At 36.9% G+C, this 26,501-nt stretch overlaps 1 protein-coding gene across 1 annotated transcript; it reads left to right on the top strand.

The window, feature by feature from the left end:
* The first annotated feature begins 17,663 nt into the window (after window positions 1-17,663).
* On the top strand, window positions 17,664-23,071 carry LOC121430198. Its single transcript, XM_041627477.1, has 4 exons — window positions 17,664-17,687; window positions 20,491-20,619; window positions 22,003-22,123; window positions 22,935-23,071. The coding sequence occupies exons 1-4, from the start codon at window positions 17,664-17,666 to the stop codon at window positions 23,069-23,071; spliced, it is 411 nt and encodes a 136-aa protein (XP_041483411.1).
* The last annotated feature ends 3,430 nt before the right edge of the window (window positions 23,072-26,501 follow it).

Raw genomic sequence — 26,501 nt, 5'->3', positions numbered from 1 at the left:
TTGATGTTCCCTCAAGGCCAGTCACTATTATAAATAGTGTACAATCTATTGTACAATATACTGGATTATATGTACGACAAATATAAAATTATCCCGAGTGCAGGTTTATTTCACCGAGGCCGAAGGCCGAGGTGAAATAGGCTTGCACGAGAGATAATTTTATATTTGGAGTTCATATAGTCCAGTAATATTGTATGATAGAACGTTCACTATTTATTATAGTAAATAGATCCCTTAATCTAAGCCCCCCATCATGGATTTTGCCATCCAAAACTCGAAAGTTATATTGTACATATGTACAATATAACTTTTTGAAGAGAGGTCACGTGGTACAAATCCAGCCAATCACAGCTCGTATTTTACTACCACTATTTACTATTATATAATTATTTTATTGGCAAAGATTTGATGGAACTCAGAGTAAAAAGACGGTATACATGAAGTAATAGGGACAGCCCTGCTTGACACGACAATCCTGCGCATATGTTCTGATTTCCTCAAAACGTAATTCACCTATACACCGTCACCTTTACTCATTCCTTTTCTTCTCTCTCCTCCCTTTTTTTCTTTCTCCGCCCTTTTTTCTTTCTCCCTCTTGTTTCCTCATCCACTTCTTTCCTTTTTGTCTCACCTGCGAAGCAAAGTGAGACTATAGGCGCCGCTTTTCCGACGGCGGCGGCGGCGTCAACATCAAATCTTAACCTGAGGTTAAGTTTTTGAAATGACGTCATTACTAAGAAAGTATATGGACCTAGTTCATGAAACTTGGCCATAAGGTTAATCAAGTATTACTGAACATCCTATTAGAGTTTCATGTCACATGACCAAGGTCAAAGGTCAAAGGTCATTTAGGGTCAATGAACTTAGACCATGTTGGAGGAATCAACATCGAAATCTTAACCTGAGGTTAAGTTTTTGAAATGTCATCATAACTTAAAAAATATATGGACCTAGTTCATGAAACTTGGACATAAGGTTAATCAAGTATCATTAAACATCCTGTATGAGTTTCACGTCACATGACCAAGGTCAAAGGTCATTTAGGGTCAATGAACTTTGGCCGAATAGGGGATATTTGTTGAATTCCCATCATAACTTTGAAAGTTTATGGATCTGATTCATGAAACTTGGACATAATAGTAATCAAGCATCACTGAACATTTTTTTTCGAGTTTCAGGTCACATGATTAAGGTCAATGGTCATTTAGGGTCAATGAACTTTGGCCGAATCGAGGGTATCTGTTGAATTACCATCATAACTTTGAAAGTTTATTGGTCTAGTTCATTAAACTTGGACATTAGTGTAATCAAGTATCACTGAACATCCTGTGCGCGTTTCAGGTCACATGACCAAGTCAAAGGTCAATGAACTTTAGCCGAATTGGGTGTATCTGTTGAATTACCATCATAACTTTGAAAGTTTATGGATCTGATTCATGAAACTTGTACATAAGAGTAATCAAGTATCACTGAACATCCTGTTCGAGTTTCAGGTCATATGATCAAGGTCGAAGGTCATGTAAGGTCAATGAACTTTGGCCATGTTGGGGTTTTCGTTGAATAACCATCATATCTCTGTAAGTTTATTGGTCTAGTTCATAAAAAAGTGGACATAAGAGTAATCATGTATCACTGAACATCTTGTGCGAGTTAGAGTAGTAATCAAAGTGAGCACTGCTGCTATATTGAACCGCGTGATGCAGGTGAGACTGCCAGAGGCATTGCACTTGTTTCTTTCCACTTTTCTCCTTCTTTCCTCTCCTTTTCTTTTGCACATTATTTTTTCGACGGGAGCAGGGGCAGCGGAACAAGTTCAAAGAGGGGGGGGTGATCGTGGCCCCAAAATCACAAATTTTACGGTAATTTTTCATTTTTGTTTTTAAAAAAGTGGGTGACTGAAGCCCCTAAGCACCCCCGCGCGCTTTTGTGGTCCCTGGGGTTGCAGATTTTTCGTCGATATCCAGAAGAGGGGAGGAGGAGGTCGAAGGTGCGATGGGTTGAAGGGGCATTGGCTCCCCCCCCACAAAGAGAGAGAGAGGTAGAATGCTTCCTTAAAATATTCGTCCATCCTCTATACGCAACATTTATGTAATTAATTCATTATACAAAGGGGATTTTTTTCTTTTATCCTCTTTTTCGAGGTATTTATTCACAATAACATGTACATATATTACAAGCAAAGAAATCAATTAACTTCAGTAATGCAATAATTTTTTGAATATCACAGTTTTTCAAAATTCCGAACTTGCCTTTTTTGTTTACATAAACTTTCTAAATAAATAATCATTGTACGCTGGAATTCAATCTATAAAGAAATAACATTTTATCTTTTTCTTTTGAACTAGCTTTTTATATAATTTCGATAAATAACAAATAGAGCAATAACACAAAATAGATTACACGTAACATTGCTGGAATTTTGCAGATCATAACCTATCATTAATGTTTTTTATCTATAGAAATAGTAATCTTAAAAATATAAAATACCAACCTTTCTATAACCCCCCCCCAAATCGAACATATTTACAATAAAATGAAAAGTGGTATCAACTTCTCCCAAAATGTTACATGTGTTCTTTTCTATTACATGCCACTTAAAAAAATTGTCTCTTGATCGTAAAATCTTGTTAAAAATCGTAAAAGTTAATTGTCTAATACTGATATCAACAATTAAATGCAACTTGAAATAAAATACATGGTTCCAATCAAAGGAAACTGGTACGACAGAAGATTAGTTAAAAGAGATACAATGCCTGGTTCTTCCGATAACTCCGAACATAATAAAGAATATATATTTCTTGTTGGTAAAGATTCTAAAGTTATTTGTACTCCACTTTTTAATGAAATTAAAATTCGTTCCCTTTTTTTTATTCAAGTAGATAATTTTCCTTAAACAACTTATTCAACCAATAAACGCAAAAGACTTTCTTAATTTAGCATATTCTAAATCAAATAAAATCTGAGAAGAATAGACAGATTTATTCAAAATATTTGGTGCTAACCGCTGACGATTTATTATAACATCTTTTACCATAATTATAACTGCATGCTTCCATTTCTCAAATACTAACATACGTTTATTAAAAGTTATATTGCTGTTATTCCAAATTAGTTCATCTGCAATGTTTTTTGATCCAAATATACCAATATACAGTGCGTATCAAAAAAAGTTTACACTTTGAAAAAGCCCTGGGAATTTAAAAATATACAACATGTGGGTAATTTTTTCACATACAATCCTGGGTTTGGGTCTCATCTATCCAATGAAAGTTAAAGTTTTGATAGAATGTTACAATTGAGTGAGCACTGCCCATTTTTGTAAAGCTCGCTGAAATCTGTTTGCGCAGAAATGCCCGTTTGTACGCTGTGTCAAGGGGAAAGGGTGAAATCAAACTTACCCTGCGAAAGATTTCTCATACATTTCCCTTGCACTTTTAGTCAATTGAAATAAAACGGATACATTCAAACATTTTCTAACAATTTTGCCACCCAAATTGAATTTTTTTTCACTTAGTATACACAACTTTTACCGTTTTGTGCCTGCTGGATCTGAGGACATAACTGAATTTGAAACAAAGTTTATATCAGACATCTCTAGCACTTTTTCACTAAGTTTTTATCATTTAAAGTGGGTTTACATTTCATTTTTTATTTAATACTTGTTTCTCCACACTTTTTCCAAGCTTGACAATGATTAACAAAATAAAAATTAAGCCTAAGCCATTTCATGTAAATCACAGCTCAGTGTAAAGCAAATATCGTCCCGATGGCAGTGGTGTGTGGGGGATTGGGGGTGGCGCAATGCACTCCTCGAAGTGGTTTGGGCAAAGAAACAAGTTAAATAGGTAAAAGATATCTTCAAATCAATTCTACTAGCTAAATTCCATGTGTTATTCATGAGTAAGGTCTAATTTTATTTGCATAACTATTTCAAAGTTCTGCGCAAATCATTTTTCACTAACTTTTCAAAAGTAAGTGGTGCTCACTCAAGCGGTAATATTTTTCGACAGTTTTATCGTCATTTGCTTAAATGGACCTGTACCAATGTTAAAATGTGGAAAAATCTTCAGGATATTACAAATGTAAAATTTTACAGGATTTCTTCTGAGTGTAAACTTTTTTTTGATACGCACTGTATATGTATCTTAACTCAGACCAGCTACAAAATATCGTGGTAAAAGGTAGGTATATTTGCTTTTGTATAAGTAAGGGGATAATTGATTTCTTGTGTACACAGTGATTTATTTTATGAAATCTTACTTTGTGTATAGTTTTACTGTTGCATTATGTGATTGTTTTATTTAAAGGTCAAGTCAACCCCAGAAAAATGTTGATTTGAATAAATAAAGAAAAATCAAGAAAGCCCTATTCTGAAATTACATCAAAATCAGACGTAAATAAAAACGACATATCAATTTTCGCTTATTTTTTACAAAACAGTGATATGCACAATTAAGTGGCATGCAAATGAGACAGTCGATGATGTCCCTCACTCAACATTTCTTTTATTTTATTGTTTGAATTATACAATATTTCATTTTTTACAGATTTGACAATACGGACCAACCTGATTGAACCATATAGTATTAAACAATGCTAACTGCACATGTTCAGGGAGGACCAAATCGTTGTTTCACACGACAATAGGCAAAAAACGGAATATTTTATATTTCACATGATAAAAGACAAAATAGATAGTGAGTGATTGATATCATCAGTCTCCTCAATTGCATGCCGACAAGGATGTGCATAAAACGGTTTTGTGAAATTAAGCGAAGCTTACAACATCATAACTTTCTTATTAACATCCGATTTTGATGAAATTTTCAGCGTTGTGCTTGTTGAATCGTTCCCTTTTCATTCGAATCAACTTTTTTGTTGGTGTGGACTTGTCCTTTAAAGAAGCGAATAATTTAAAGAAGAATTCAGTAGTCAAGTAGGTAGAAACACTACTCTTGGAATCACTGCCCCCTGACGAGCCACAACCCATGCAAGGGACGTATCCCTCCCCCTGATGAGCTTGAAGACCTTTTTTTTTTTGCTTTTTTGGGGGGCTTGTTAATTTTTTGGCGGACGTTTTTGCCCCCCCCCCTGTGGAAAATCCTAGGTACGCCACTGCTGGAAATGACAGGAAGTCTACAGGTTTGCCTTATAATTCCGTACACCGATGATGATGGTGGTGATGATGATGTTGATTATGGTGATGATGATTATGATGATGAGGAAATACAAATTTGAAAGAGTGAACATAAAAATGAAGAGAAATGAAAGGGAGAGGGGAAAGCAAAGAAGGGAACGGAAGATAAAGAGAAAGAAAATTAGAGAGAAAAGGAAGGGGACCAAGAGGCAAGAGACAGGAGGGTGATATGGGTAGGAGAGAGTAGACGAAAAAAAAAGAGAAAGAAATAAGAGAAAGGGAAGGGGGTAAAGAATACTAAGAAAACAAGAAATTGGAGAGAGAGGGGGAAATAAAAAGAGAGGGGAAATTAAATAGCAAAGATAGGAAAGGGGAACAGAGAAGGTGTAGATTATTGGACAGTAAGTGAATGCATAGAGGGGCAATTGGAACGAAATAAAAGACAACTATGAAGGTCTTAAAGAGGGGACTAATGCTCTGATTAAACCAACAAAAAGAAGAGAGAGATTGGGCGGTCCAGGTCGTTGGCTACCATTGTTCAGTATTCCAGTAAAGGTGAATAAAACATTGATGTTGAAGAGGGACATAAATGGGAATTGACAAGATCAGTTGTAGAAGGTCTTGAAAAAGAAGAGGGAAAGAACAGTCATCCCAGACAGTACGCATAAACGGGAAAGTCAAGAACACAAAGTTCATTGACTATAGTAAGATTGAAAGAAAAGTTGTTGGTTAAAACACTTCAGCGAGGGGGTGTTAACTAGCGGAAATCGGAGGGGAGGATGAAAATCAGTATGGTTGACGCCATAGATATTTAGTTGATGATGGGTACATTGATGCACATTGAAAAAAAACACTTGGGGCAATTTAACCTAAAGGTTGACCTGAATTGTTTTCAAAACTATATTCAATGTGCATCAATTTAGGAGTCGTGTGGAACATTATAGCTCTATGTATGGAGGCACTGCAGGAGCCGCGGAACGGTTTTCAAAGTGGGGGGGGGGGGGGTACTAGTATAGTGATGGTACTAGTATGGTACTTGTATATGAATTATGATTGTTATTTTCAATATCTGTGATGGTGGTTAATTGGGCTATTCATGTTCGCATTCTTCATGTATTTTGTGTGTGTGTGTTTCTGTTTGGTGGTGTGTGTGCTACGTACTGCCCTCATTGGAATCGAAGACAAACTGGTACTGGTTTAATGAATTTGGAATAGATACTTGAATTGAAATTTAATTACATGTAAAGATGTTTTTTTAATTATATTTTTATTGGAGAATCATCGAGGATCACAATATATACAAACAATTTTTACATGATTAAAAAACAAAATCAATTAGGCAGAATAACAGCAAAATGGTGCATTGATCAAAAGCGAAGTTCCGAGACAGAAAAGGATGCAGTGATACAGACCTTAGTTTACAAACCTCCAGAAAGTCACTATTTTACTGACATCGAAGACCTACAAAAAACAGGTAAACAACGCGCAGCTATGGCCGGAATAAACAAAGTCGAACGGCAGGGCGATTCATGTAAAAACACAAATTGCCTTCCACCGCCAACCGATGACCCAGGCACCCCCCACTGTCTCTCTCTCTCTCTCTCTCTCTCTCTCGCACTTGCTCCTTTCAACCCCCCCCCCGGCATTACAATTTTTTATCACTTCTAAGTACACCGCACCACATGTAAAGATGTTTGTAACCGGAATGATATTGTACTATCATATTGATTGGGGAAATAACAATAACCGTTGTAGATATATTTATCTTTTATGATCCTTGCTAAACAGAAGAATTTATCATCCCATTTTTTGAATCATAATGGGATTCATGACAAAGCGTGACACGTATGCTTGTCAGGATTATGCAGTTGAATGAAATCTGCCCAATAAACAAAAGTTAAACAAATTGTATTAAATATCTCGTCTTTTCCCCTTTTTTCTTGGGTCGGAAAAGTTTTTTGGGTATATGCCCCCAAGCCCCTACCTGTTTGTCAGTGATCTGATACCAAATGATAATTCATTAATCCAAATTTTTACGAAAAGTTAATTGTTCAGGCATCAATGTATATGCCCTCTCTATACAGTACGTCCCACAAAAAACAAAACCGAGATATATCGATGATATATACATTAGACAAATGACCTACTATTGTAAAGCTGAGAATATCCTCTTTCATCTGGAATTACTTATTATTATTTTTCATTCACGCATAAGTGAGCAAAAACAATTTGAAAAGGAGATTTCAAAAAGTCACTTGGCGGGTCGTATCTGGGTTTTAAAAAGAAAACCATATTTTTAAAAAGTTCAATATCAGCTCTTTAATTTGACACCTTAATTACAGAAAATGGTCAATTATTAGGAATAACAAAGTTTTGGTTATTTGAAATAAGGCTTGAATTTCAATAATTTCATAAAATGAAGACGTTTTACAGGCTACCATTCAAACTCACTCGACACTCCGTTTTGTTAACGATCAGCCATACATTAACTCTTTTGTTACCGTGCGATAGCTTCTGTGAGAAACTGGTGAAAACACGTTTATTTAATGAAATTATGGAAATACAAGCATTGTTTCGAGGGATCATAACTTTTTACTTCTTGACCAATTTTTGTGATTAAGGTATCAAATAAAAGAGCAGATAAGGAATTTTTTGTCATGTGACTTTCTTTTTGAAATTTAGATACACCCCGCCAAATTAGTTTTTGGCATCAATTCTTTGAATTGTTTTTGCTCACTCATGCGTGAATGAGGAATAATCTAAGTAGTACCAGATGGAAGAGGAGATTCTAAGCTTTACGTTGGTAGGTCATTTGTCTATTTTATTTATGATTAAGTTATGATAAATTATCACTAAATCTCGGTTTCGTTTTTTCTGGGACGCACTGTACATGCTATAAAGTTGTAATTGTTCAATGTGGCGTGCGACTGTAATCCAACCTACATTGGGAAAATTAAAAATTCATTTGTCCCTCTCTCTCTATTTGTTCTTTCTTTCTTTCTTTCTTTCTTCCTTCCTTCCTTCCTTCCTTTCTTCCTTTCTTTCCTTCTTTCTTAATTTCTTTCTTTCTTTTCTTTTCTTTATTTCTTTCTTTCTTTATTTCTTTCCTGTCCTCTCTTCTTTCCCCTTTCTACCCCAGTTTCTACCTTCTTTCTTCTCGCCCCTTTTTCCATTTTCCCGACGACAGCGCTGATTTACCGACGATTTATTTATTTGTTTTATTCTCGAATATTTATACAGAGTATCCTGATCAGCACGGTATAAAAACATACAATATGCGAAAAGCACAGTAACAGGATTACCCCTTTTTAGTCCGGGGTTAGCGAGTTTTGTGTGTGAAAAGCAAGCATTCCTTATCCGGGGTTAGCAATAACAATTTTGCATGTGTGAAAAGGAAAAAAAATAGTACGGGGTTAAGGATAGTACGGGGTTAGCGATAGTCCGGGGCTAAGAAAATCCTGTGTAAAAAGGGTATATGAGACACAGAAAAAAGGAGCAAATACAAAGCAAACATACGAAAATATGTTAGGAGTTATACAGATGGCAAGATGCATGATATAAATGTGCAAAATATTACATTAAAAGCTGGTGTTCCTCAGGGTACTCGGATTATATAAAAAATAAAAAGGATGACAGATCGTTAAAACATAAGTATACACAGTACTAATGAATTCAAGTTTGGAATAAACAAAACAAGCAGAAGACATATATCTTTTGGTAATTTTATCACTAATATACATCGAGATAAAAAAGAAAAAACAAACAAAACACGGCACGTTTTAATGTCTAAATAATAGGGGGAATGATAGAAAGACAAGAAAAAAGAAACGATATCGAAATGAATGGGGTTCCACTGGGGGGGGGGGGGGCGTGTCGCACCCCGCACCTCCCCTTTGGCGACCTTCCTAGAAGAGGGAGTTTACTCCATTCCAATCTTGGACGATAAAAGACATGAAAACATGTGTTGTGTGATAGTGACAGTGGCACAGTGGGGAGTGGTGCATAAAGAAAATAATTTGTCTTGGGGTATATTGCAGCAATGCAAGGTCCTTCCTACTGTGGTAAAAATTTACCAAACCAGCCTGGGGCATGCGCGACTGCTCCCTCGTAGTTATTGCCTCGGCCTGTGGATGATGGAGGATGCGTGCAATCCACTATGCACACACAACAATAAACACATTCCACGGAGGCCCTGTGCATTCATCCATGCACCGGTGCTCAGCTTAGAATAAGGCAACTTAGGCAAGCCCCAAGATCTGATCATTTAGGACGTCGGACATACCGGTACATCGAGGAGGACATGTTACACCATATTTTCATCTTCCCCAGTCTTCGCCTTTCCGACAATTACAACGGCGAGGTGTTTGATACTGCTAGACTAATACTGTCATGATACCGGTACTTCACATCTCCATTGCCACCAACTTCACGGTGATCAACTTTCTTCACATCCTTATCTACAATACTTAAAGCATGGACTTGGCTGGCCAGTCAGCAAGTGTTGCTCAGTTTCACCAAGCTAGGCCTAGGTGAGTATATTAATGAGAAAAGCTTTGACCCAAACGTTGAAAGCGATGGCGTTTGATGTTGACCATGACTGAGTGAGGGCTCCCAATCCATTTCTGACCAGGGACGGACTTCCATTGCGAGGGGAATTTATGTTGAGGGGAAGAATTAGATGAAGATATTTCCTGAATTTTCGACACCCATTTCTAGCGAGGGTTTGTGTTGATTTGTTATTACTTTTTGTTTCTGAATCTGCAAATTGTAAACTAAATGATATTATTTATGACACTTAAAGGGATGATCTGAATGGTCCAGGGCTGAAAATATGTATATCTGAATACATAGAGTAGACTTCACTGAGCAAAATGCCGGAAATTTCATCAAAATCGGATGACAAATAATTAAATTATTGAAGTTTAAGGTTTAACAATATTTTGTGAATACAGTCGTCATGAATATTCATTATATGGGCTGATGTTAATCTCCACTTTCTGTTTTCTTATGTTATTAATACATAATATCATATTTTTTCATTATTTCATACTTGTGTGAATATGTCTCCCTTGTAATGAAATAAGTTGCAGCAATGAATATATAATGCATTAAATCAGATGTCAATCCAATTTTTCTAGTTCTTGGAGGAAAAAAATTGAATAAACCTATTTTCATATAATAAAATACAAAAGAGCAAGTGGAGATCTATATGACATCAGCCCAAATAATGAATCATGACGACTGTTTTCACAAAATATTGCTAAACTTTAAACTTCAATAATTTAATTATTTGTCATCCGATTTTGATGAAATTTTTAGCATTTTGCTCAGTGAATTCTACTCTATTTAAGTTATACCCCTTCAAGATCCTTACATTCCTCCCTTTCCAATTCTCTTGTTACCCCCAAAGTTTCCAAAACCTGGGGTGAAAGATCATTTGTTTACTCATTCTCGAAGCTATGGAACAGCCACCCTAATAACATCAAACAGTGCTTGACTTCTGAAACTTTCAAAAATTACCTCAAAACATTTCTGTTCAATTCTTTTATAATTTCCTGAAAGGCACCTTGAGCACTCTACAGAGTGGATTTGGCGCGATATAAGTCCAATTATTATTATTAAGTATTAAATACTTTCAACCCAGACTATCGTTTAAGTCTAGGTAGAGTGGTAGAAATGGAAGCCATGTCACCAGGTATTTCAGAATTGTAAATAAAATAACTGTCATTTCTAACATTTCTGATAGTTCAGAAATTGTCTTTTAATCCAAGTCTGAAGTGTTTGATGTAAATAAGTGTAAGATTGGGTTGAACTGTCCAGAAGGAATTAACATACCTGTGTATTTATTGCTCGCAAATTTAGATTTAAAAGCACGGTGTCCTAAGTTTTCAAACCAGGAGATTGACTTCCAGGTGCGAGAGAAAAGTATTCATATTGCTCAATGACTCTAACCCCTTAAATCATGATTTGATTTTAACTTTATAAAAAGATTTCAAAGGAAAAATATCGTGAAGTGTATTATTTTCACCTTTTGCATCTAGAACGACCATTCAATCTTTTTTATGATGCACTACAAGTGAGTGAAAACCACTATGATATTTTGTTATTCACGCATATTTTTCTGGGAATATTACCCCTGAATCCTCAAATATGAAAAGGAGGGGGTAGGGAATAATGAAAACTTTATTCAATAGTTAGTGATTTTATTAATTTAAAGTAAACCCTGTCTGTGAACATTGTTACTTTTTCCATTTAAAGTTTGAATATACTTGTATTGAGGAATGGTTTTGAAGATATTTTTTTCAGATCTAAACTTTAATGTACATATAACATACAGCACACCCCTTCAGTTTTATCAAAAGGGTAAATGCTTTTGAATTAATGATTCAAAGTTATTTCCATTGATTGTATACAGATTCCTCAGGTAATTGTGTTCAAAGATTTTATACAAAACTACATGTACTCCCTTTTAGTCAAGCAGATGTTGTAGATAATTTCATTCAGCATTTTCTATAGAAAGTTAAATTCCACCGATTAAAACAGACTCTTCAAATAATTAACTCTCTGACATAAAACATCACACAATAAGCTATGTGTGTTTTTTCAACATAATGCAAATTCATTACTTTTGTTCAAAGTTTCTTGAGCAGACCCTCTGATTGTTTGAGAAGCATTAAAATGTATTGTCTTCAACCCTGGTATTTCTCTCATTTAATCACAGAGCATACATAATAGGTTGGAATTGCTATTGTCTGTAGAAAGGTAGGGCAATTTGTTTAAGGGTGACAAACTATTCAGGTGAAAATGTTGTAAAGTTCACTTTCGGAGTAATTTCTCTTTTAGGGCAATGAGTTAAGTAATTTGCATTCTTTCTCTAAGAATCTTCCAGGACTCCAGTAGATAGTTCAAAGGAATCCAAGTGTCACTGTGTGTGAATTAATCTTAATTGTTCAGACATGTTTGTCTGAATTGATCTTTACTGTTATTCCAAGATGTTGCTAAACCAGGGAATTCCAGGTCAGTCAGTTTATTTAAGCACATATTTATTTTGAGAAAACTTATTTCCATGTGCTTGTCCATCGTCAAAATACATGTCGTTGCCTCAGAATACTTTTTGTGCTGACAACTAACGTCTTTGTGAGAGAAGCTGCATCATTGACATTCATTTTCTAAAAGTAAAATCTGGACTTTTTTACTATTATCAGAATGTCATTGACACTTATAATAAGGTGACATATTTGTTTATCATTTCCCGAATCTCAATTCAATTTTATTTTTTCCTTCAATTATAGAACATCTTAGTAGAGTGCTGTATGTTCCTTATAAATTAGGCCTTTTATTCCCCCTTCTTGATTTCTCTTCAAAATACCCCCCCCCCCGGGCCACTTACAATGACGAGTGGATACCATGCGCGACAAAAAAAACACGTAAAAAGGATGTCTTTTCAAGCGAGGGCACGTTACGTATGTAACGTGATAAGGGTGTCAAAACACAAAAATAATGAGAAAAGAGTATCTATTTCGCAAGGAAAGCTACTGCGTGTTTAGGGTCGAATTTGCGGGGAGGATAAAACAAAATAAAAATGTTTTATAAAGGATGTCCTTTTTGCCCCAAACATTACGTGTTTAGAGTCCAATTTGCGCGAGGTGTGGGGCTGTACCAAACCAAAATTAATGATGTGTAAAACCAACGACCGAGCGACCGACGGACCCGTGACATAATGAAATTTCGCTGTACTTGTTTAGGGGTTCATTTCAGGAAATACTTGCAAAGAGTATTGTTTTGTTCCCATACTTGCTAATACCATGGTCACATTTGTTCTACGGCGGCCGTACGGCGAGTCAAAACAGCCGTTTTAACATTTTTGTACCAGCTAAATATAGGTGGTTTGAATAAAGATGAATAAAACGGCTGTTTTCGACTCGCCGTACGGCCGCCGTAGAGCAAATGTGACCATGGTATTAGGGTAGGGTTTCACTAGAGGTGCATTTTCAGAATATGGAAAATACGTGTTTAGGGTGCTTTTCGAGACCCTATGGTCGCGCATGGTATCCAAAACGTCATTGGAAGTGGCCCCCCCGGGAATAAACCATATGAAATGAGATAAAAACTTAACTTCATTTTTTCCAATGAAAAATCTCTCATAAATCAACGCTTAAATTATGCATCCATCCAAGCACAACGCCCCTGCATATGAATGAATCAGCCTACAGTCTTGGGTCCAATTTACGTCTCTGTATAAACAACTCATTTATGAAGTATTCTTTGAGACAGACACCCATGAGGTGCTTTTTACTTATTGAAAATTTTCATCCATTGCCAACACCATGCCCCAACCCATGCATGTGCCGTGGTACTGCCCACGATGTTAAAATTATTTTGCAAAATATTTTTCACTTGAATTATTACCTCTCAGAATTACAATTTCTGATCATTTGAACCTATAACTCAGTCTGTTTCTGGAGACTAGTCGACATTTAGAATTAGGTGATGGCACGTGTTGGAACGTTATTTTGATTGTGTGAGGGAGAGGCCAAGATTTAAAGAGATTGCATTGTTTTGAAACATGAAAGAATTCCCGCAGCTAGGTCTTTCTCTCACTCGCACCATGCTCACACACACACACGCACACACCCAAACACAGAGGTGGGGGAGGGGTCAATTTTTCTGGAGTCACGACCTATAATGGGAACGCACGTAGCTGCTTCTTTGTCTCCCAGATTGCAGAAGTTTCATTGGCTATTGAACGTCCAATCACATCGGTCTCGATCAAGTCGTCTCCTTGTGTGTGTGTGTGTGTGTGTACTTCTGTTTTAAGCACACATACATTCAACCATAGAGTTATTATACACTAATGCATAGTGTACGAGGGCACGGAAGGCCGGATGGGATTAAAATGTTCGGATCTCTTTCAGGTTTGTGTTCAACTGTGAATGTGATGGAACCATTGTTCATTTTTGTCTCACCTGCGAAGCAAAGTGAGACTATAGGCGCCGCTTTTCCGACGGCGACGGCGACGGCGGCGGCGACGGCGGCGGCGGCGTCAACATCAAATCTTAACCTGAGGTTAAGTTTTTGAAATGATGTCATAACTTAGAAAGTATATGGACCTAGTTAATAAAACTTGGCCATAAGGTTAATCAAGTATTACTGAACATCCTATTAGAGTTTCATGTCACATGACCAAGGTCAAAGGTCATTTAGGGTCAATGAACTTAGACCATGTTGGAGGAATCAACATCGAAATCTTAACCTGAGGTTAAATTTTGAAATGTCATCATAACTTAGAAAATATATGGACCTAGTTCATGAAACTTGGACATAAGGTTAATCAAGTATCACTGAACATCCTGCATGAGTTTCACGTCACATGACCAAGGTCAAAGGTCATTTAGGGTCAATGAACTTTGGCCGAATTGGGGATATCTGTTGAATTCCCATCATAACTTTGAAAGTTTATGGATCTGATTCATGAAACTTAAACATAATAGTAATCAAGCATCACTGAAAATTTTGTGCAAGTTTCAGGTCTCATGATTAAGGTCAAAGGTCATTTTGGGTCAATGAACTTTGGCCGAATCGGGGGTATCTGTTGAATTACCATCATAACTTTGAAAGTTTATTGGTCTAGTTCATTAAACTTGGACATTAGAGTAATCAAGTATCACTGAACATCCTGTGCGCGTTTCAGGTCACATGACCAAGGTCAAAGGTCAATGAACTTTGGCCGAATTGGGTGTATCTGTTGAATTACCATCATAACTTTGAAAGTTTATGGATCTGATTCATGAAACTTGTACATAAGAGTAATCAAGTATCACTGAACATCCTGTTCGAGTTTCAGGTCACATGATCAAGGTCAAAGGTCATGTAAGGTCAATGAACTTTGGCCATGTTGGGGTTTTTTGTTGAATAACTATCATATCTCTGTAAGTTTATTGGTCTAGTTCATAAAAAAGGGAAATAAGAGTAACCATGTATCACTGAACATCTTGTGCGAGTTAGAGTAGTATTCAAAGTGAGCACTGCTGCTATATTGAACCGCGTGATGCAGGTGAGACGGCCAGAGGCATTCCACTTGTTGACGAATTATATCGGTAACATCTTTTCTAAAGCTGTATCAGTACTTAAAAAACAATTTTTATCATTGTTATCTCGTCATTTTGTTACTATTACTTGAGTAATCTAGGTATCCCAATTGTCCAATCGGGATCTGCAGAACATTCGATTAGTGTAAGTTTTGCTAATCGATTAGCGATCGGCGGCAAGTCATTCGATCGATCGATGTTTACTCCCAGGCCAACCCAGTGCGTCCCCCCAAAATTATACTTTTGAAATGGATGCCAAATAAAAATATAGCACTTTGACTTTGGGAAAAGACTTATAGATATGAAAAGCCAATAAAGCCAACTTTCAAATGACACCAACAACTTGGAAAACTATTCATGCTTGAGCGAGCACTGCCCACTGAATCAAAGGTATTGAAATTAGGGTGGGCCGGAACTAGCCTTCCATTTTTTTTCCTTTTTTTGTTTGGTACCTTCAAAGTTGAGGGTTATTTGGTTAAAGATCAGTTGTCATCAGTTTTTCTTTTGTGAAAATTTAATGCGTTATTAAATTAAAATTTAATGCATGAGTGATCATGAATTGCAATTTTTAGTGATCATTTTTGATCATGTGGATCTCAACAATGTGTCCATGGGAGAAGAGGGAGTAATATGACTTAGTGACTTAGGTAGGTGAAGTATTTTGATGGGATAAAGGTCAACAGAAAATTTAGCAACCCCTCCCTCCATCTTGCCCCCCTCCACTTCTCTTCTGAGAGAATAAGCACAGCTAGGCTGGGCAGGAATTGGCCTTTGTTTTGAGTTGTTTTGAGTGGTTTGTCCTCTGGAACTTATAATGGTGAATTAATGAGTGAGATAAGTTTTGGTTTCTTGGTGTAGAATGGTTATTTTGTCAATTTCAGAGTTTGTTTATTTCTTTTGACCTTCAGCTGCTTTACATTTCTGTTCCATCTAGATTTGAGTTCATTTCTATTTCTTTTCAGTACTGCCCTTGCAGTCTGGACTTATTTGAGTTAAATGATATTCAGTTGTCATTCATTCTACTCTGAATGCCTTTCCCGATTCTCTTTTGTCATCTTCATTCCTTCTCTATTCTCTCTTCAGGTGTTCCACTCATTCCATCCCTCACCAGACTCCTTAGTTTCTACTTCCATTATTACATAATCACCAGACATCTTTGTCATCTCATCTCATTCCTTATTGGTTTATCTTATGAATTTGGATCTTACATTTTAGTTCGATCCTTCCATTTTCTTCATTTTGCATCTCAGTTTAACTTCTTACCCTTCCGTTTGATGATTGAGTTTGCTGATTTAAAACTTCATTTATTTTCAACTTCAAACTTATAATTTCCTTCAACCCTACATTAGGCAAAGTTCACGAGTCACTAAATTGAAATTTAACATGAGTGAACAGGAATTGTAATTTTAGTGGAGCATATTCATCTTGTGGACCTCAGATGTGTGTTCATGACAGAGTTCCGGGTATTGTTGTAGGATTGTTATTTTGTCTTTTTCCTATTTTATTTCCTTTATTCTTCAGCTGTTGTACATTTCTGTTCTGTCTTATACTTATGTTCATTTGCATTTCTTTTCAGCAATGCCCTTGCAGTCTGAACTTAGGTTATTTGAGTTTAATGATATTCAGTTGTCATTCATTCATTCTACTCTGAATGCCTTTTCTCCAATTCTCTTTTGTCATCTTCATTCCTTCTCTATTCTCTCTTCAGGTGTTCCACTCATTCCATCCCTCACCTGACTCCTTAGTTCCTACTTCCATTATTACATAATCACCAGACATCTTTGTCATCTCATCTCATTCCTTATTGGTTTATGTTATGAATTGGGTTCTTACATTAGTTCGATCCTTCCATTTTCTTTACTTTGATAGGATGTTATTTCTGATTTAAATATTTATGTAAATTATAGAATGATTTGATTTTAGCTGAGGCAAAGTAGCCAAGATATTAAACAGTGCACTACCAGACTTCATCGAGTTAAGTTCTATTTTGTTCCTGTGTCTTAAGAGTTAAGTTCCCTCTTCTCTCCGTTTGCTTCTGTTTGATGTGTGATTGAGCTTCTGTTACTCCCATCTTCAGTTGAACATTTTATTTCCCCATAAACTGTATTTTTTTTTCAACCCCACAACTGGTGGCAGCGGTGGGATGGTTGCGATAGTTTGTTGGTTGAGATCGGTTGTGATAGCGATGTGGAGATGGCTGGATTTGCTGGTTGAAATGGTGCCTTTGGGGAGAGTTGTTGCAAGCGTCCTTTGGAGGAGAGTGGGGGTGGCGTTTCTGTCGCAATGGGTGAGGTTGGTATCTTGGTGGTGAATGGTGTAGCTGGTCTTCTGGAGATGAGAATCTCTTCATACTGCTGCTTTGTGGTGTTGGCTGAGGAGTACGATGAACTCTGCTTCTTTTGCTTTAGCAGATGGTTCAATGTTCTGTAAATTCTGTGATGGCACCTGTTACAAGCAAGAGGGTGAGATATGCTAAGACTTAATGGTTAAAAGGGTATTCCTCTTGTCCAGCATTTTACAAATTAAAAGTCATGTACCCTCCCCTCTCCACCTCCATTTCCCAGCCTCCTCTCTCACTGTCTCACTTCCTGGATTGTAGCCTATTCAAAACTAAACTGCCAAGTGACCAGTGGCTGATGGTCAAGTTTTTTTATGGAAGGATTACCAAGAAATTTATTTGATTATGATGATTAATGAAATTTATTAAAAGAACAATGTTTGATTGATCACATCGCACATTGAATGACTTGATTTACAGATATATTGTTGATTAAATGATTGATAGGAAAAAGTTGATGCCCCAATTCAGAATTAATCATATCAACATTCTGCTCTTCACTTCATGCATACATGACATCAGTCTCTTAACAGGAGGGGAGGGTTGAATGTTCTGTTGACCCTTATTCCACCAACCTACTTCTCCCACTTAAGTCCTATCTCACCCCCTATTCTCCAGACTCCCATGAACACATTGCTGAGATCCACATGATAAAGTTGAAATGCTGCCCAAAAAGTGTCATACCCCTTTCATAAACCCAATTATGCGGCTAATAGCAGCAAATTTGGTCGTAAAATTGGAGGACAAGAGTAATCCGCATTATTTTGATGCTGCTATTATCCGCATAATAGCAGCATCGGGACAAAATTTTGAGTTTATGAATGCATTTCCAAATAATGCGGATAATTGCCATGGTGCGGTCACAAGGTCACCCTTTTCCAACACAACCGCATCGGAGGGGGCGTGTCCAGTTGTCACGATGATTATCCGCCTTTTTCAGGACGGGCGCTCGTAAAAATAATGCGGCTTATTTTCGGAGTTTGTGAACGCAATTTTTATTGAATTATCCGCATTACTCTTAGGCGCTAATTGGAGGATAGGTTTATGAAAAGAGTATCAGTTGTGTTCACTCATGCATTAAAGTTCAATTAAATTCATAAAATTTGCTTAAGCATCTAAAACTGGTCACGTTTGATCATTAATTTATCACAACGCCCTTAACTTTGCAAGTTCGAAAGGATTTGCCTCTCAAATACTGACATAAATTGGAAGGCTAATTCCAGCCCACCCTAATTTTCATACCCTTTGTTTCAGTGGGCAGTGCTCGCTCAAGCATGAATAGATTTCCATCTTTTTAGTGTCATTTGAAAGTTGACTTTATTGGTTTTCCATATATGGAAGTCTTTTTGCCAGAGTGCTATATTTTTTATTTGGCAGCCATTTCAAAGGTGTATATTTTTTTGGATGCACTGTATATATATATATATATATATATATATATATATTGTACAAAAATGAAAGTTTAATTAATCTCTGGAAAAGTTAACACTTTGACAAATAGACATTGAGTACTATGCCAGTTTTCATTGATTTTGATTATGCATGGATTAAAAAAAATCCCTGTATCCATCTATTTAGGCAAGTTTCTTTTTAAATATTTTAATTTCTTAAGCATTGTGTCATTATGTGATTGATTATCATATATTCTTGTACTTGTTTTGTAAAAATATTCTGCAATTCAGCCTTTGACTGCAAATGAATTTTGAATAAACCATAACCATTACCTTTACAATTATCATCATTATATACATTCTCCTTGTATAGGATTAGGAGGATGATACGTGCCAACCAAAGAGTGGCCAGGGGAGGGGGAAGGTGCTTGGAAAAAACCAAAAAAGGTCACCGCTGCACTAGGAAGGCAGCTGAACTCGATTTGTGTATGCAACACTGTAAGTACAATGCCTTTAATACCTTTTTTCCATTGGCGGATCCAGGGGGCCCGGGCCCCCTATTGGCGGAGCAAAAAAAAATGAAAAAAGGGGGAAAGAAAGAAAAAAGGGGAAAAGAGAGTGAAAAAAGGGGAAATATAAGAGACGAAGATGATTGAATGAAACAAGATGAGGGGACTTGGAAAATGATTTGTTTTTATTCTTTTGTATCTCTATATAAAATTATGACATATACCTACTAAAGTGTAATTTCTAACATTTCTACCACCTGAAACACTCTCAGTTTCTCGATCTGATAATAATTTATACGATGTATGTTTGAAGGAAAGACAGGATGAAGCAAGAAAAGCCAAAATCAGAATGCCTTTTTTTAGCGCAAACTAGGTGTTCGAATTATAATTGGCCCGTGTCCACTTTGCTGACAAGATACTTTTCTTAATTTATAAAAGGTACTTAATATTCTCACTTATTTTTCTCACTCGCTGGTATATTTATTTCAGGTTGACAGCTAAGCCTGTATATGACACCACGATCAAGATTGAGCTAATCACGCCATACTGTTAAAAGGGCATCCCGTGCGTGATGTTGTGAGCGCTAATCGCAAGCTCAAAGTTTTGGGATATTTCAATAAGAAATGAAAATAAAAAATTCTTGTAATCATAAAAAAGATGTGAAACTGAACAAAGAATTAATGTGAGCACGAAGCACAAGCTGAAATTTCATGATATTCAAACAGAAAAACTGGACACTCTAAGCAAGTTTATAACCAGAAAAGGGTGAATGCCTTACTACATTATAACTGGACTGAGCACGAGCAAAAATGTATTTTCTAACCTGAAATGTATGTTTGACTTCAAAGAGAGTATTTAATTTAATGCATCAATTTTAGAAAGTTCTAATTAATCTTTGGAAAAGGTAACATTTTGACAAATAGATTTAGATAAGTCATCAAGAGAAGAACATAATTTAATTATAAGATCGACTAATTCTAACGATGTTCTCCTGTATCATTTCCTTATCATTATTTTTCTCCTTTAGGATCTGGAAATGATATGGTGCGCCAGCAAGGCAGGATCGGCAATGGGGCCAATTAGATGCTTGGAGAAGACTAAAAAAGGACATTGCTGCCAAAGAAAGGTGGTACAAGAAGCTTTTGTACACAACACTGTGAGTACTATGCCTTTGAATAGCATGACGAAAAACTTCCATTTGAGAACACTATACCCCAGTTCCCCTTCTCATCAATTCTCTTCTCCAGCCGTAACTGCCGCAAGAAAGCAATTTAAGTATCAAAACACCTGTTTCTTGACGTTGGTCTGAAGATAAAACAACAGCCCGGCATATACAGTCACAGCAGGGGGCCACACACGATGGGATGCATGCGCAGCGCTGAGTGTGGTCCCTGTAAGCATGCCGTTATTTTTATTCGCTTTCCTTATTCCGATGTTAATTTTCTTCATTCGAAATTGAAAATGGACTAACATTGGGTTACTGAATACAATATGCCTTTGAAAACGTGATTAAATATGGAATACTTTCATTCCGAAGGTCCTACTACAGGCAGAGAAGTCTTACGTAATAGCGCAGCTGTTTATCTTTTCGTCCTTTGCTCAACGCTCATATACTGGCCTGTGGGGGTGAAATTGAGACAGTGGGGATTACCCCTGGATTACTTGGCCAAGCGCAGTTGATAAGGGCTTGGAAATGGTTTTTAGGAGATCCAAATGGAAAATGGGGTACAACACCGCAGTTCACAATCCGAACTGAGATCCAAATGGAAAATGGGGTACAACACCGCAGTTCGTAATCCGAACTGCGGTATCGTTTCAAAGGGAAGTTTGAAGTAATGGACTATTCTGATTGACCCATGTCAGATTCATAGAATTGATAAGGACAGTAAGAAGGAGTGGACAAACAAAAAGAGAAAATCGAAACGGGGAAAGGAACAGATGGGCTTATACTCCCTACAACATTATCAACCCCAGTATTCAGTCAAATTACTTGCAACCGAAACATAAATGATAGGGTGATCAAAACCGGGAAAATGTTCAATGAACCTACATTTTATAATAATGATAATGATGATAATGAATAGTTGTAATAATTTACATGTGGCTACAAAAAGAGCTATTGGGCATACAAAGTATGTTAGTTCATAGTCCCTTTCAATATACACACCCCAAAGTAGAACAAGAAAGAAAAGGAAAAAGGTAAAATGTGATGTTTTGAATCTTATTACTATATTATAATTTACCATAAATATGTTGAGCTACCATTTTATGCGCAGGTAGAAATTGCATGACTAAAGAAATTACTTGAACCTAAAGATGGTGAGAGATATGATGACTGCAGGCCACAGACGCCCACCCAATGAAGAAGCAGTTGGGGGAAAACAATTTTTTATCACCAAATAAAAATGGATAACTTGAGCAATGTCTTCCATGTTATATTTAGCCAGGAAGACAGATGAAAACAAAAATGTAACTATTTGATGCATGATCAGATGTAATGATATTCTCCCATATCATTTCCTTATTATTTCTCCTTTAGATTCCGCCGGTTAGTACACCAGAAGCAGCAAGTCAGATGAGGGGGATAGATGCCTTGAAAAGACAAAAAAATTATCAGTGCTCAAGAAAAGCCGTACAAGAGGATCTGTGCACGCAACGCTGTGAGTACAATGCCTTTCATACACTATTTTGATTGACCTATGTCAGATTCACAGATTAATAAATTAAAGGAGATTTAAATGAAATCTAATATTGAAGTTTGATTATGATTCTATGAAGTAAAGCCTAGTCTGAGGTTGCCATTCATATGCAAATGAGCACAACCGTAAGTAAGCACAGCAAACACGCTTATTCACCAGTTTTCAAAGTGACAACAAGGCTTATCCAAATCGCTTACGGGAGGGAATAAGAGCTATTATATTTGGAAGAAAAAGTTGGGTGGGACATGATACCTCTGATTAGGCTTTACTTCGTAGAATCATAATTAAACTTCAATATTAGACTTCATTTAAATCTCGTTTAATTTATTGATTCTACTTCATAAGCCTAATTGTTCAGAATCATGTATGGGACTTCAAAGCCAAAACTTTGGATGAGCCGATTAGTCCAATAGATACACCCAACTCATATGATCATCGAGATCAGCACACATGACATTACCTTTCGCGACATTCACCCTTGCCATGCATCGAGACATAAATATTCTGAGACAAATTTGTAAATATTAACTTATTTGTCCTTTTAATAACAGAAAACATATTTACAGTCTTCTCGACTGATTCAAGAAACTATTTTAGTAGAACTAAAGTAAAGGCCTAATCTCCAACTGTATATGGCCCACGATATCTTAAATGGCATATGCTGGCAACATTTAATAGAAATACCCATTTAGGAGGCAATTTGTACTGCGTCATGTTAGCAGCAATTACTTATGTATATTATATGTATTATATGTATATATATTTCCTATAGGTACAAGATGTAAGCATCGAACTTGCCACAAAAGCGGGATTTGTGGCCAGCATCATAAGGCGTTGAATGACGGAGTAAGTATCCACAATCCCCTCATTCAGATGAATTTGACATGCATGATATACTTTTCAATATGAACCCTGATTGATTTAGGAAAGTTAACATGATAATCAGATACACAAGGGGCCCGTTGCATAAAACTTTTTTACCTGAGAAAACTCACGTTGTTTTACCTGAGTTTTTGCCCTGTGTTAAAGTCAATGGCAGAAATTTCTAACCTTAGTTTTTGTCTGCATAGCAGAGTGATGCTATCGGCGCCGCTTTTCCGATTGCGGCGGCGTCAACATCAAATCTTAACCTGAGGTTAAGTTTTTGAAATGACGTCATAACTTAGAAAGTATATGGACCTAGTTCATGAAACTAGCTTGGACATAAGGTTAATCAAGTATTACTGAATATCCTATTAGAGTTTCATGTCACATGACCAAGGTCAAAGGTCATTTAGGGTCAATGAACTTTGGCCGAATTGGGGGTATCTGTTGAATTCCCATCATAACTTGGAAAGTTTATGGATCTGATTCATGAAACTTGGACATAATATTAATCAAGCATCACCAGAGCTACCAAGTCTCGCGCATTGTGCGTGAGACTCACGCATTCAGGGTCCGTCTCACGATCTCACGCATGGCACCCGTTTTTCTCACGCATCGGGACCCAACAGAAAAAAAAGAGAAAAAGTAGCATTATTCGCTAGATTATACGACTGGCCGACTGCCTTCGCGTCTAGCCCGGCACGCGAGACGAATCGAGAGTGCCGTCAGCGCACAGCTAGTACGTGATACGATGAATCGTGTGCGTGCATCGCATGGTTTTGTAGTATGGATCGATATCATGATGAAGCCCATATCTCATGCGCGCGCGCCTTTTGGCAACGTACGAGTGTAAGTACTGGCCGCGCGCGCGCGCAGAGACGCCGAGTCATGAAAATCTCACGCATAACATTTTTTGTCTCACCTGCGAAGCAAAGTGAGACTATAGGCGCCGCTTTTCCGGCGGCGGCGGCGGCGGCGTCAACATCAAATCTTAACCTGAGGTTAAGTTTTTGAAATGACGTCATAACTTAGAAAGTATATGGACCTAGTTAATAAAACTTGGCCATAAGGTTAATCAAGTATTACTGAACATCCTATTAGAGTTTCATGTCACATGACCAAGGTCAAAGGTCATTTAGGGTCAATGAACTTAGACCATGTTGGAGGATTCAACATCGAAATCTTAACCTGAGGTTAAGTTTTTGAAATGTCATCATAACTTAGAAAATATATGGACCTAGTTCATGAAACTTGGACATAAGGTTAATCAAGTATCACTGAACATCCTGCCTGAGTTTCACGTCACATGACCAAGGTCAAAGGTCATTTAGGGTCAATGAACTTTGGCCGAATTGGGGATATCTGTTGAATTCCCATCATAACTTTGAAAGTTTATGGATCTGATTCATGAAACTTAGACATAATAGTAATCAAGCATCACTGAACATTTTGTGCAAGTTTCAGGTCTCATGATTCAGGTCAAAGGTCATTTAGGGTCAATGAACTTTGGCCGAATCGGGGGGGTATCTGTTGAATTACCATCATAACTTTGAAAGTTTATTGGTCTAGTTCGTTAAACTTGGACATTAGAGTAATCAAGTATCACTGAACATCCTGTGCGCGTTTCAGGTCACATGACCAAGGTCAAAGGTCAATGAACTTTGGCCGAATTGGGTGTATCTGTTGAATTACCATCATAACTTTGAAAGTTTATGGATCTGATTCATGAAACTTGTACATAAGAGTAATCAAGTATCACTGAACATCCTGTTTGAGTTTCAGGTCACATGATCAAGGTCAAAGGTCATTTAGGGTCAATGAACTTTGGCCGAATCGGGGTATCTGTTGAATTACCATCATATCTCTGTAAGTTTATTGGTCTAGTTCATAAAAAGTGGACATAAGAGTAACCATGTATCACTGAACATCTTGTGCAAGTTAGAGTAGTATTCAAAGTCAGCACTGCTGCTATATTGAACTGCGTGATGCAGGTGAGACGGCCAGAGGCATTCCACTTGTTTTAACTTGGCATCTCTGCATCACTGAACATTTTGTGCAAGTTTCAGGTCTCATGATTAAGGTCAAAGGTCATTTAGGGTCAATGAACTTTGGCCGAATTGGGGGTATCTGTTGAATTACCATAACTTTGAAAGTTTATTGGTCTAGTTCGTTAAAATTGGACATAGTTCCAAATCGTCCTTCAAAGGAGTGTAATTATGAGAAAAATTGAGATTGTGAGCATAGTTAGCAAGCCCTAAAAAAGTTCTAATCATTTTAAATTATTGCTTAATAACAGAGAGTAATAAGGGTATATTATTAATTTCCTAAGTACCCATTCCCCAGGGGGCAGTAATCTAAATACAACCCGGGTAGAATGTGTCTTCATAAAAGAAAATTATAAGTTGAAGTGAAACTTGATTTTACCCTTCTGTATTTGAGTACATGGAAGAGTAATCATGATATGACATCACATATCTGCTGCCAATTTGAAGTCTTCATGGGTAGAGTGATTACCAATATTTACAATTTTTGTCTCACCTGCGAAGCAAGTGAGACTATAGGCGCCGCTTTTCCGGCGGCGGCGGCGTCAACATCAAATCTTAACCTGAGGTTAAGTTTTTGAAATGACATCATAACTTAGAAAGTATATGGACCTAGTTCATGAAACTTGGCCATAAGGTTAATCTAGTATTACTGAACATCCTATTAGAGTTTCATGTCACATGACCAAGGTCAAAGGTCATTTAGGGTCAATGAACTTAGACCATGTTGGAGGAATCAACATCGAAATCTTAACCTGAGGTTAAGTTTTTGAAATGTCATCATAACTTAGAAAATATATAGACCTATTTCATGAAACTTGGACATAAGGTTAATCAAGTATCACTGAACATCCTGCATGAGTTTCACGTCACATGACCAAGGTCAAAGGTCATTTAGGGTCAATGAACTTTGGCCAAATTGGGGATATCTGTTGAATTCCCATCATAACTTTGAAAGTTTATGGATCTGATTCATGAAACTTGGACATAATAGTAATCAAGCATTACTGAATATTTTGTGCATGTTTCAGGTCTCATGATTAAGGTCAAAGGTCATTTAGGGTCAATGAACTTTGGCCGAATCGGGGGTATCTGTTGAATTACCATCATAACTTTGAATGTTTATTAGTCTAGTTCATTAAACTTGGACATATGAGTAATCAAATATCACTGAACATCCTGTACGCATTTCAGGTCACATGACCAAGGTCAAAGGTCAATGAACTTTGGCCGAATTGGGTGTATCTGTTGAATTACCATCGTAACTTTGAAAATTTATGGATCTGATTCATGAAACTTGTACATAAGAGTAATCAAGTATCACTGAACATCCTGTGCGAGTTTCAGGTCACATGATCAAGGTCAAAGGTCATGTAAGGTCAATGAACTTTGGCTATGTTGGGGTTTTTTGTTGAATAATCATCATATCTCTG

This window comes from Lytechinus variegatus, chromosome 16 (assembly GCF_018143015.1).
Source record: "Lytechinus variegatus isolate NC3 chromosome 16, Lvar_3.0, whole genome shotgun sequence".
Taxonomy (NCBI): domain Eukaryota; kingdom Metazoa; phylum Echinodermata; class Echinoidea; order Temnopleuroida; family Toxopneustidae; genus Lytechinus; species Lytechinus variegatus.
This window is presented reverse-complemented; position numbering and strand designations above follow the sequence as displayed.

Bases quoted from the DNA above. Each gene is read 5' to 3' on its own strand.
- LOC121430198 (XM_041627477.1), top strand. From the start codon at position 17,664: ATGGCACCTGTTACAAGCAAGAGG. The intron at 20,620-22,002 runs GTGAGTACTATG...TTTCTCCTTTAG, and splicing joins AAGCTTTTGTACACAACACT to ATTCCGCCGGTTAGTACACC. The intron at 22,124-22,934 runs GTGAGTACAATG...TATTTCCTATAG, and splicing joins GGATCTGTGCACGCAACGCT to GTACAAGATGTAAGCATCGA.